General features: G+C 40.1%; 1 protein-coding gene across 5 annotated transcripts in view; it reads right to left on the bottom strand.

Annotated features, from left to right (window-relative positions):
• LOC105935462 (potassium voltage-gated channel subfamily H member 7) overlaps positions 1-13336 on the bottom strand; it is a 104705-nt gene that overhangs the window by 45867 nt on the left and 45502 nt on the right. For 2 of the 5 annotated variants that reach the window (XM_036127979.1, XM_036127980.1), the window contains exons 5-7: positions 12207-12227; positions 9960-9983; positions 7541-7755 (exon numbers count right to left, since the gene is read on the bottom strand). In XM_036127979.1, coding sequence (XP_035983872.1) covers positions 7541-7755; positions 9960-9983; positions 12207-12227 — 260 coding nt within the window. The remainder of the gene's footprint in view (positions 1-7540; positions 7756-9959; positions 9984-12206; positions 12228-13336) is intronic. The other 3 variants (XM_036127982.1, XM_036127981.1, XM_036127983.1) reach the window with 3 other exon arrangements.

The following is a 13336-nucleotide window of genomic DNA, read 5'->3' as shown; positions in this document are numbered from 1 at the left end:
TTGTGAACAGCAGTTTTCTTGCCACAGTGTCTCAATTGGGTTCAGGTCTGGACTTTGACTGGGCCGTTCTAACACATGAATATGTTTTGTTTTAAACCATCCCATTATAACCCTGGCTTTATGTTTAGGGTCGTTGTCGTTCCCTGTCTCTGCTGAAGAAAAGCACCCTCAGAGCATGATGCTGCCACCACCACCATATTTAACAGTGGGGATGGTGTGTTCAGAGTGATCTGCAGTGTTAGTTCTCCACCACACATAGCGGTTTGCATTTTGACCAAAAAGTTTAATTTTGGACTCGTCTGACCAAAGCACCTTCTTCCACATGTTTGCTGCGTCTGACAAACTGCAAACGAGACTTCTTGTGTTTTTTTTTTAACAATAGTTTTGTTGTTGGCACACTTCCATGAAGACCACATTGCTGCAGTGCACAAGCAATAGTTGTCCTGTGGACAGATTCCCCCATCTGCATCTCTGATCAGTGCTCTCCTTGTTCTGTAAGTTTATGTGGATGGCATCATCTTAGTGGGTTTACGGCTGTGCCATACTCTCTCCATTTCCAGATGATGGATTGAATTTTTTTTTTTAAATCATGTATAATTTACTTTTATACCACTTTGTGTTGGTCTTTCACATAATATTCCAATAAAATATATTTATGCTTGTGGTTGTAAAGTGACAAAACGTGGAAAGGTTCAAGGGATATGAATACTTTTGCAAGCCACTGTATACCGTTTCAACTTTTTCCACATTTACTCCAGTTTCAAAGGCAAACTTTAGTGTAATTAACTGGGTTTTATGAGAAACAACTGCATAGCTGTCAAGCGGAAGAGAGAGGACAGATGGTTTAAAGCAAGTTTACAAAGAAAAAAAAATCTTTGTTATGCTCCCTCTTACGCTGATGAAACTTTTGGAAGAATTTGCTCTGATCAGATGAGACCAACAGTGGACTTGTTGATGTTTGGCAGAAAACTAAAACTCATAATGACACTGAACACACCATCCCTACCGGGAGACATTGTGGTTTCAGCATCATGCTGTGGGAAGGCTTTTCTTCAGCAGGGATCAGGAAAGCTGGTCAGCCCATTGACCCTAAAGCTTGCTACATGCTCAATGAGAACCAAGACATTTGCTTTTGCACCCAGCATAGTACAGTGGATTTTGGTAGCTGGGCTTCTTGTGAAGTATGAATAGACAGAGCCAAAACAAACTTTATGTTGTTGCTATCCCGAAAATAACAACATTTTTGTGGAGTATATAGCAAGGTTAAATTGGAGCTACAATGGTATGATTAAAGTATAATACGTTAGAACGGCGTAGTCAAAGTGTAATTGGAAATCTGGGGCAATACCAAGATTGAATTACACACAGGTTGACTTTTTTTGGTATTTAGGTGACTTCTAAATTCAGTTGTTTACACTGTTTTTTTTTTTTTTTCCAGAAGTCTCAGACTAAAGGAAACTGAATGCAAAACTGTGATGCACCACTCCATCGTGGTGTAATGCATACAATCCCAATAAAATGTGTGAACTGACAAAATGCGAGAAAGTTCAATGGATATGAATACGGTTGCAAGGTTCTGTATGTGGACTGGTGTCCAGAATTCCGAGTCAGAGCAGAAATAAAACGAGAAAAAGAAAAAGATTATAAGAAAAGCAAACAAAGTTTTGCGTGAAAGATGAAGGTGTAATTATCACACAATATCATCATCACTGTAATTGCAGATACTATTTTTACCCTAGTAGCCTTTAACATTAATTCATTTCACACAAGATTAATTTTGTTGGAGGTAATAATTTGCACAGGTAGGGGATACAGCTGTGTTTTCCAAGGAATCCTCAGGCATCGACTCCTTCAGTGGTAGTAATGGAAGTCCAAAGAAGGACCACATAGAGAGAGGATGGGGACATATGCAGACTGGAAGGACAGAAACACAGTTACTATGAGTGATAAAGCCGGGAATTGAAACAGAGTATATTTGGCATTCATCATCTTTGGATGTTTCCTTATCTCATCCCTGGTCACCTTTATAATCTCAGTGATTATAAAGGCAGAAAGGTCGATGGAGAGGAGGGATGATGTATGGCACCAGGACGGTTGCAGTGTTATTAAATGAAATGGCCATTAGAAAGTTCTCCATCTTGAGCGCTGGACAGGGTCAAAAGCTATTACCCTCAGTCTGGAATAACCTTTGAAATCAATCAGAAACTAAAGGACAGACAAAGTGAATGTGTTCTATTATTTATCAAACTTCCACTTTATTAAAGATTGGAGTGTAAAATGCCTATTTTGATTTGGTCTAACCCAATGTTTAGCTGCAGGAAAATCTATGGTCAAAAGAAAGCACACCATTTTCCATGTGCACAATCCCACGAATGAGAACATCATTGAAATAATTTGGCCGGTCCCCAAGTACTAAAACTATTTAAATCCGCAATAAAGTGACTAATGAAAAACTGTGGAAGTTCACCCCACAATTGAAAAGCTTGTAGGGCAAATAAACTTGAAGCAGTTAGTTTTCTATCTGATTATATTCGTTTCTACAAATCTTTTTTTGTTTGTTTTCAATGAGTAGTGGCATAATTGGCTGGCCTGAATGTTTGAGGTTGCATCCTGATAGAACAATCTAAGATAAATGAAAAAGTCTTAGGCTGCTGGTCTTGATGCTCAATTCCGATTTCTTGCTTAAATCAGCTTTTTTTTTTTGCCTTAATCATTCATACTACCAATTAAATGCGTCCCCCATAAGATTTCTGTCTGAACGGTTCAAGACCCCAAAGTGGCCCGCATGCGCAAATAATAGAAGAAGACATCACACAGCAGGACGCTGTTTACGGAAGTAATGGCGGATGTGATTGTTACCAGAAGTACTCAATAAAACTTAATTTACAAAAAGGAAACAGTGGGTACTGGTGTCTGTGGTATTATGAAATTGTTGAGCAATGAAAGAAAACAATGCTAAGACCACATCATAAGACGAAGGTGAGGGGGAAAAAAAACAGAATAGCTAGTAATGATCTTTTGTGGAGCTGTGACCGCTACTGCTTTAGAGAAGTCTGAGTGGATGTTTAATAACAGCTAGGACATCCATCCATCCATTGTCTTTCGCTTATCCGAGACCAGATAAGCAGAAAGGTCTGGTGGGATGTCTGGGAGAGAAACCCAGATATCCCTCTACCCAGAAACATCCTCCACCTCCTTCTGGTGGACCCCAAGGCATTCCCAGGCCAGATGGGATATATATCCTCTCCAGCGAGTTCTGGGTTTTCCTCGGGGTCTCCTACTAGAGGGAAGTGCCCAGAAAACCACCAAAGGGAGGCACCCAGGGGGTATCCTGATCAGATGTCCGAAATACCTCAACTCCTTTCGATGTGGAGAAGCAGCGGGTCTGCCTTGAGCTCCCTACACCATCTCTAACGCTGAGCCCTGGCTACCCTCCAGGGGAAGCTACTTTCGGCTGTCAAGATCCATACCTCATGACCATAGGTGAGGATTTGGAACGTAGACAGGCCGGTACATCAAGAGCATTGCTTTTTGGCTCAGGTCTTTCTCCACCACAACAGACCAGAGCTGCTTGTATATGTAATTTATGTATAACTGACATATACATAATATGTCCGTTTTTGGCTATAGCAGAAATATTATTATGGGATATTGATATCGGCCCAAATTTGCATATCGGTGTATCCCAATTTATTGGGATAAATACAACAATTTCTTCTCCAAGAGAGTTGATAGCCTTTTTATTTTTGGCATTATAGAAAACACCCCTACCCTTGGGTCCAATGGGAAGCCAAAACTGCTTCTTTTAAAAAGTGGTCCCACTTGCTAATTAAATTTTAGAGTCTGGTAAAAATGTAGACAAGTTTTATGCTCTCCTATAATAAATCAAGGAATGAATGTCTTCAAACCACTAAGCAAACACTCATTCAAGTCAAATCATGTTAGTAATGAACAACATCGATGATACAGACAATAGTTGAGTGATACTCCATCATCCATCAGCATATATAGATACATTATCCCTTTGCCTGGTATAAACCCTGGGAGGAGTCAGTTGGTTGGCAGAAGGACAGCTCTAGATTAGTGTGTTGTAGCCAATCTGTGTCTAAATAAAGTATCTCATTAATTTTTTATTGTACCTAGTTTAGCTATGCGCAAACTATCCTGTGGGATAATGGAAAGCTTCTGTGTTTCCATTAAATTCAACTAAAAATGCAAATGAGTATGAGCTTTCCTCCTTTTTTTTGGTCATATTTGGGCTCCCCTGTGAGAAAGAAAGTAGGATTCTTAGGATTTGAATGTTTCATCTTGTGGTGTCTATCATTAATGATTCAGCTTCAGATAATTTAAACTTGGACATAAATGGAGAGTCGTGGGCATCTGAGACTCATGTGGGCATAAAACATGGGAACGGAAATGTAACAAGCACGGGGGCCACAAGAGGGCTTGCTGTCTTTGCTGACTAGCTTCCTGGGTTAACCCTCCATCTGCCTGTGATAAACAGCGAGGTGGCCAAGGCCAGCAGAGAGCATGTCGGTCCAGAACCTTAACAGCTTCAGATGAACACAGGAGTCCAGAGCTGGATTCAAGACATCTGGTATCTATTTGTATTCTGCACTGCAAGGACTCTTGAGAACTGATTACAGACTTAAACTCAAGAAGTTGGGAACACCGTACCATCTCCTAATTCCTAAACAGAGTCCACATGTGTAATGAATCTAATCTCCTAAGCATAGCTGTTCAGTTAGGATTTCATAGTTTGTTTTTAAAAAAAAAACATTAGCGGACAAACATCACCATCTGCACGGCTAACATGGTGGCCTGGTGATGCTGCCGCCACTACGGGATGCTTCTTTTTCAGCAGAGCTGGTGGTCAATGTTGAGGGGATGGTGGAGCAAACCAAATATAGGGCAATCCTAATAAAATATCGGTATATTGATACACAAAGGAGGAACAGACATACTACAAAGTACTTGAAACTGGAAAAAAAAGACAACCTCTTGATAATTTTCATTCACAACTTTGAAATAAAGGCTCCAGCGGCAGTGTCAGTGACGTGCTAAAACCCAAATTGATTTTCCCTGAAACAAATAAGTATTCCCACAGCAACATGCTTCTGGTCCTTTAGTTCACCACATACTCCATTAGTCCATTGCACACATTAGGGAGCCTCCCTGCTGGGTTTACTATGACAGAGTGTTAACTATAACACTCAGAGTGATCCGCTGTGGGCTGGTCTCTGTATGCTGCTGGCTGCTGGCTGAGGCCTCCAGCAGGGACAGTCTTTGAGTGCAGATAAGGGGCCACCATCTGTGTCCGCTTTCTGTTACACTGGTAATGGCTAAAATGCTAAACTGAGCCGGGATCTGTGGTTTTTACGGAAGCTCTGACCTAACCCTGGGACTACATTACTTTACAGTGCCCGACTTGGTGTTTGGTCTCAACCCCACCAGGAACGGAGGTGATGACCTCCATGCCTGACCGTAACTCTAGTAATCTGCCTGGCAGCTGTAAGAGTATCCCAACGTGTCCACCGCAAGTGAAAGATACCTCTGTGGTTTTTACATATTAGACCCCTTAAGTTTCAATTAAGTATCCTCAGACTCAAAGAGGACAGATGAGACTGTGGATTCAATCTGCCCACATCATGTTACTCACTTTGACTCCTTCAACGTGCTCCAACTTCTTCAATGTATCTATTGCTCCTTTTTATGCTTGTGGAGCTTTATGAGGTTTTAGGCGATAGTAATTTGTCAGAGTGAACAACCTTTCTTACCTTTTGTAAGAACTTCTGCCAGACAGGTATGAATGTTGTAAATATAATTTCATGCCACCACCGATAGTGCTAAAATTATATTTTAACAATGGTGGGGAATTTAGTTTACTGAAGTGACAAAACAGCCAGTGTGTTAGCAGAAATTGAAATAATGAACCACAGAACAACTGTTGAGTAGAAAGAAAAGATCCAAACTTTCAAAACTTTTTCATTGATTAACATTAGGAAGAACGGCATGTTTCTGTATTCAGCTCCTAAAGTTAATTGTTTTTTAGAACCACCATATTCTGGATTAACAGCTCATATGTCTCAGCATCTAAAGACTAAAAACATGCAGCCATTCTTTTTTCCCCTGAGATTTTACAGTACCAGTGGCCATTAGGGAGAGTAATCAGAGAAAATGGAAGAGAGAGAAAAGAGGAAGACATGCAAGACAGGTCTCAAGGTTAATATCTACATGCTCCCCCTAGCTCAGATAATAAAAAAACAACACCAGCTACCATAACTATGCAGACGACACACAGCTCTACATCACCATGTCACCATGTGACTATGAACCAGTTCAGGCACTGAGTAAATGCCTAGAAGAAATCAATACGTGGATGTGCCAAAATTTTCTTCAGTTGAATAAAAACAAAACAGAAGTAATAATTTTTGGACCAATAGAGGAGAGATCAAAAGTTAGCACACAGCTTAATTCACTTCAGCTAAAAACCACTAATCAGGCCCGAAACCTGGGAGTAGTGATGGACTCAGACCTGAACCTTCAAAAGCATCTAAAGACAATTACAAGGTCGGCTTTCTATCACCTGAGGAACATTTCCAGGATTAAAGGACTAATGTCTCAGCAGGATCTGGAAAAACTAATCCATGCGTTTATTTTTAGTCAAATTGATTACCGCAACGGTGTTTTCACAGGTCTGCCTAAAATGTGGATCAGACAGCTGCAGCTGATCCAGAACGCTGCTGGCGTCCTCACTAAGACTAAGAAAGTAGAGCACATCACCCCAGTTCTAAAGTCCTTACACTGGCTCCCTGTATCTCAGAGAATAGACTTTAAAATACTTCTGTTAGTCTATAAATCCCTGAATGGCTAAGCACCTAAATACATCACAGACTTGTTATCAGTGTATAAACCCTCCAGACCACTCAGGTCTTCTGGCTCCAGCCTGCTCTGCATACCTAGAACACGAACCAAACACGGAGAAGCAGCATTTAGTTCCTATGCTCCACTTATCTGGAACAAACTTCCAGAAAACTGTAAAAGTGCTGAAAGCCCGAGTTCCTTTAAATCGAGATTAAAAACACATTTGTTTAAAATTGCCTTTGAATGTTCAAGTTAAACTGTTTTACTGTTTTTAAATGTTCTTTTTTTGTTTCTACATTCTATCCCTACTTGCTTTTATTCCTATATTTTAATCATGTAAAGCACTTTGCATTGTCTCTGTACTGAATTGTGCTATATAAATAAACTTGCCTTGCCTTGCCTAATTGTAATTGACCCCAGATACCTCCATCAAGAACTAAAAGCCACCCTATTTGAGGTGTCCGTTCTACCACGACACCACATCTTTTTTCAAAATGGCTCTGGAGAGTATTTAAATCCTGACTTTGATTGGACTGTTCCCAACATGATTTCTAAAGGACATTAGCCAATGATACTCATCACTTCCATACTTGTTATATCATTATGTCATCATTATTGCTGGCCTAGCTCAGATAACTAATGAAGAGGAACCGTGACACACTTTTTTTAAGCTTACCTGTGTAACTTTGTCTGTGACGTTATGTGTGCGGTCTTTAACCTTCGGGGCAATGATGGTCTTCTCTGAAGAGGGAGGGGAGGGGCACTTCTTTTCATTGTTGGCTTCAGAGAAGTTGAGGGTGATGAGGGGGATCTTGTTAATTGTGCTGTACCTGTTGAGGTTGGAGTCGGAGGTGGAGCCGAGGAGGCTGGACTTGATGTGGCTGAGTGGCCCTGGAAGAGAAAGCGATAAGGCGAGGATGGCACCAACAAACAGGGACCCAGGCTTTTTTTATTAGGATTGTTAAACTGTGGACGTCGGAAACAGTCTGGAGGTCATTTGCGTCGTGACACAGGGAGTGAGAATGGAGAGGCCCCGTACTGTTGGTGTATGTTGAACCACAACACAACACTGATATTACAACAGACACTGAAATACAAACTCTACACCCTCTGACTGACCCATCTCAAATTAACAGGCTGTTCGACGGTCCTCATTAAAAGATAATGTAAACTCTCTGGCTGAAAGTAATGAATCAGGGCAAAAACAAAAATCAAAGAATGCAACTCAACACTGAAAATAATTTAAAGCTTGAGGATCCAGTTGCCGTCAGAAGTTTACACAGACACATCAAGGGCATAGATGCTTTCATAATTTAAATTTTTAATTGACTTATTTACAACAGATTCTGTTCTAGGAAGGAGTGAGATAAAACTACAACGATCTTCAGAATAAGATCTAGGTTTCTACAAGTTTGAAAGTCGGACTGGTGGAATGTCAAGGGTGTACAACAAAGTGTTAAAAACACTGAAAATCAGAGACTAATGGTCAATTTCAAATCTGTTTTATTTAAAGTTTTTAAAGAGCCAAAACGAGTTTTAGCTGTTTCCAATTTTTCTTTGATAATAAACACAAACCATTTATTTAGCCTCCATGCCAGGCACAGTCACTAATAATTCAAACTGGGAGAGCACTTGCTGTAAAAACAGTAATCCAACATGAAAACAAAATGGCCTGGATTTAGGATTTTAAACTTTTTAGCATGCTTTATCAGCATGATGAGCTCAGTTAACATTGCCATCCTTAAGCACCAGTCTGTGTTTTTCCCTCCCAAAACGGTTCTACATTTTCAGGGTTCCAACATGTTCCACAGCAGATAGAGGTTGGAAGTGTAAAAGGATAAAACACAGCAGCTTTGCTGTGATATGTTTAGGCTGAAAATATGCTTTTGCCAATTTGATTAAACTTCTCGGTACAAACTGATTCCTTGTGTTGGACTAATTTTTTTTTTACCTGAAAAGGTCAAACATACATCAACAAAAACTGGCTAAGTGCAAAATGACGAAGGAGCAGCATCTCCAGCAAATCATCTTTGGGGCTTGAATAAACAGCCAATGTGGCTCTATGGAAAACACAGATTCCATTCTAACCCTTTTGAGCTTCATTTTGAAACACCTCACTGAAACTAGCTTCTTTTGGGACTCCTCAGAAACAATTGACAATTCACACTGAGGAGTGTTGTTTGCTCCGCCTGTTAGGGCTTAGGTGGATTTTTTTAATTTACGACCGGCTAGTCATGGTCAGGGCCAGTGAAGCTGAAAATCAGCCAATCCTGATCCCGGGACAGTTTATCTATGCATCTTTGGGTGAAACGTCAGAATATTGTAAAGTTATGTACATTAATTAAAGTTTCTTGGAAATGTCTCTCCTTCAGCTGATTGAATTGGACTTTCCAATTCTTCTCTGCATCATTCAGTTCAAATACTTTTAATGTATTCAAAGAGAAAGTACCAGCTACAGAAAACAATATCACTTATTAAAAGATTTAGGTGCATGTATGTACATATTTGATCCTGTGAGGAGTAAAGAAGTCTAAAGATTCAAACTTGGTTGCTTTTAAAATTCATAAATAATTAAATATTGTATAATCTTCCTCCTGAAAGAAAAAAAAAAAAATCATTAAAGGTCAAAATGAATGACCATCCAAGCCAAAGATGTACGTATGTAAACTTCTGACCAGACACAACTACCCAAACCAGTGCTTTCTTATTGAAACTGGATTATGCTTTCCAGGGTCTCACAGCATTTAAAAAAAAAACTGACTTAGACATTAACTTCCTGGCTTCCCGCAAAAGCATACAACTCTTCAAGAACGTGACACCATCATACACGCACGTACACTGACATGTGGCCCAGTGAGAATGATCGAAAGTGATAAACAGAATTGCTGATTCAGTTGTGTGAGCCAGCAAAGGAAGGTTACGCTGCTTTACCTCCCTTTCACCAAGAACGTTACAGTGATTGAGAGTCAAGGACAGGGAAACAGACAGCTGAGGATGAGAGATTGCATGCGCAGCTTCAATACATGCCACAGTCGGGGTACATCACAGCAGTCATAAAGATTAACTTAAAAGAAAAAAAAAAGCTGAAGCCATACCCCCAGCCATCCAGGAGCGCGATACTAGCAGACCAGGGGAGAGAAGAAATAGGAGGTAGAGGGGGGGGGGAAAGTGGGATTATGGAGGGCTGCTTGGATTGTAGGGTCAGGGGTGTAAACAACATCAACATTGTGCCATTATCAGACAATCACTTTGGCAGCTAAGGGAACAAATTGTGAGAGAATTGAAAAAAAGGATTCTGCGATGGTGAGATTAGAGAGCTGATGCTGCCAGGTCCACTTTTCTGACTCAATCTTAAATGAAAATAATGCATTAAGGCCTCTGATTTTTTTTTCCCCCCTACATTTTGTCACGCCACAACCACAAGCTTTAATGTATTATAATGGGATTCTGATTGACAGACAGGAGCAGTGCATAAACCGTAAAACTCAAGTAGCAGGATGCATGGTTTTCAACCTAGATCCATCTGTTCCGTAAAAAGGCCTTGGAGGAGACATACGCTGACTTTTTCGACCAATAAACCAAATGCTGGTGGAAAACTGGCACTGCATGTCACCCTGCGCGCGACATCTAGAAGATTTGGGTCTGTGGATGTCCAAAGCTAAAAATTGCAACGAGATGCGGCTGCATAAAAGTATGGAGTGAGCGAGCATGTGGATGCCACACTTTTTAAATTTTGTTCATTTGGAATGAACAAAATTTCAGCCCTTTGTGCTGGTCTATCATATACAACACTAACGCATGCATTGAAGTTTGTAGCTGTGGCGTGACAACGTGAAACCATTCAGGGGGTGTCCAAAAACTTTTACTGCTCAATTAAAACCGCCATACAGGACTGTCTCAGAAAATTAGAATATTGTGATAAAGTTCTTTATTTTCTGTAATGCAATTAAAAAACATGAAATGTCATACATTCTGGATTCATTCCAAATCAACTGAAATATCGCAAGCCTTTTATTGTTTTAATATTGCTGATTATGGCTTACAGCTTAAGAAACCCAAATATCCTATCTCAAAATATTAGAATATCGTGAAAAAGTATACTAGTAGGCTATTCAACTAATCACTTGAATCGTCTAATTAACTCGAAACACTGCAGGGTTTCCTGAGCCTTGAAAAACACTCAGCTTGGTTCAGTAAACTAAATCACAAGTATGGTAGTGGTTAAGAGACGACATAAGATTCTCACAGTAACTGGTGTACTGACCATGGCATTACTGTCCTTGATTGGCCTGCCAATTCCCCTGACCTGAACCCCATAGAGAATTTGTGGGTTATTGTGAAGAAGAAGCTGAAAGACACCAGAGCCAACAATGCAAATGAGCTAAAGGCCGCTATTGAAGCATCCTGGGCATCCATAACACCTCAGCAATGCCACAGGCTGATTGCCTCCATGCCACGCCGCATTGATGCAGTAATCTGTGCAAAAGGATTCCCAACCAAGTACTGAGTGCATCAATGGACATTTTCAAATGTTTGATTTTGTTTTGCTGTTATATACTTTTTTTTTACTTGGTCTGAGGAAATATTCTAATATTTTGAGATAGCATTTTTGAGTTTTCTTCAGCTGTACGCCATAATCAGCGATATTAAAACAATAAAAGGCTTGCGATATTTCAGTTGATTTGTAATGAATCCAGAATGTATGACATTTCATGTTTTTTAATTGCATTACAGAAAATAAAGAACTTTATCACAATATTCTAATTTTCTGAGACAGTCCTGTATATATATAGGTGAGGAGGAAGTCACAGGTCATAGAATATAGAATAAGCACTGCATTTGTGAGGTCTTAATGGTTTGGTAATGAGGAGGGTGTATATAAACGTTTAATTGATACACATCCAGGTTTCTAATCATTTAGATGTTGCAGCATAGAGTTAAGGGTGCACATAAAAAAAACAAGAGGTTAGAGACAGCGGGAGGTATCACCGTGGAAAGCTTGATCGATTTTCGTCAGCAGACAGCGAGCAGGAGAGAGACAGAAAGTGTTGCTTCATACATGCGCGTGCACAGTTCTCTTTACCGAGCCCTCCCTGAGCCACCGGCGAGGGTCAGGCGGGTCGCGTACACTCACGCCGCGTCAATTAGCGCCGCGCCAGTCTTTTGAGCACTCACAAACACACCGTCAGTCATCCACAAAGGCATTCGCATCCAACACAAACCCTCTGTGTTGGAGAGATTCATGCAAAGAAGCAGGCTTTTTGCGCATTTATACACGTCTTATCCAACAGGCGTGCCAAAAGAAGCATAAGTCCAGGATGCAGCAAGCTGCTGTTGGTTACCTTTGATATTGCGACCATTGTCTGTGAGGAGGAAAAAGACAGGGGGAACTGCAGGTGAGTGAAGAAATTTGGTTTTCAGACATGATAAATGAGTCAAACCTACTACTGCACCCTATGGAGAGACATAATAGTGTTTCAGCCACTCTCAGACATTACAATGACAACCGTATTTAAAGGGTGAAGTAGTAGTAGATATCATCAGCTAGAGAGAAAACATCATAGTGACAGGAATATAAAAAACAGAGTCACGCAGTTTTTATTATATATGACCCAAATAAAATAATTGCTACACATTTCATTTAAAAACTTTCTATGTCTTTCAGACGCTTCCTTCAGGGGGTCGCCTCAGTCAATCATTGGCCTCCATCTCATTCCACCAACACCATCCTCCTCTATCCCACTAACCCTGTGCCTACCTTAAGGAGTAATTCTAATTCAGTACAAAGTTTAGTTTTAGCAATGAATCATCAATCCGTTGCTATTTTAATGCACTCCAGTCTTAAAATGTTCTATTCTAAACATTTGATGAGCATTTGCTGGAGTTGGCTTTCCTTGGTCTGCTGCTACCACAAGAGGAGACATATAGAAATCAAAGAGGAGAAATAATTTATTAGGCGGCAAAGTCCCAGAAATGAAAAGATTTATTGTTCTGCAACAATCAGAAGCTTTTGTTTTATTAAGGTACAGATGATTTTACTCTGAAACGTGAGAGCAAACATGACCTACCACTTTACATCACCATTCACTACATCCATTAACCTTTTCTCATCCTTCCTGGAATCCATATTCAACATCCTTCGACAGTATACGAACCATTTTTCCTCTTCACTTGTCAAAAACCATCTCGGCCCAGCCTATTTAAAAGGGATTTAAACCTGTTCAATCTGAATCCTTCCTTTGACATTCCCATTTCTAATCCAAGATCCCCACAATATGAATCTTCTCTTCAGCCCCTCCCCTTCTATATTTTTTAATTAATGCCACCCCAAAAACCAAAAATAGCAGATCAAACTAAATCTAAGACTATTTTTAAAAGCTATCCTTCTTTACGTGACACTATATTTCTTTATCTACCTCTTACACGTTTCTTTTTCCCACTCCATGCTGCTTGAACTTTCGTCTTTTCGTCT

The sequence above is a fragment of the Fundulus heteroclitus genome, chromosome 24 (genome assembly GCF_011125445.2).
Source record: "Fundulus heteroclitus isolate FHET01 chromosome 24, MU-UCD_Fhet_4.1, whole genome shotgun sequence".
Lineage (NCBI taxonomy): Eukaryota > Metazoa > Chordata > Actinopteri > Cyprinodontiformes > Fundulidae > Fundulus > Fundulus heteroclitus.
Note: the sequence above shows the minus strand (reverse complement) of the source record. Positions and strands in the feature narration are given on the sequence as shown.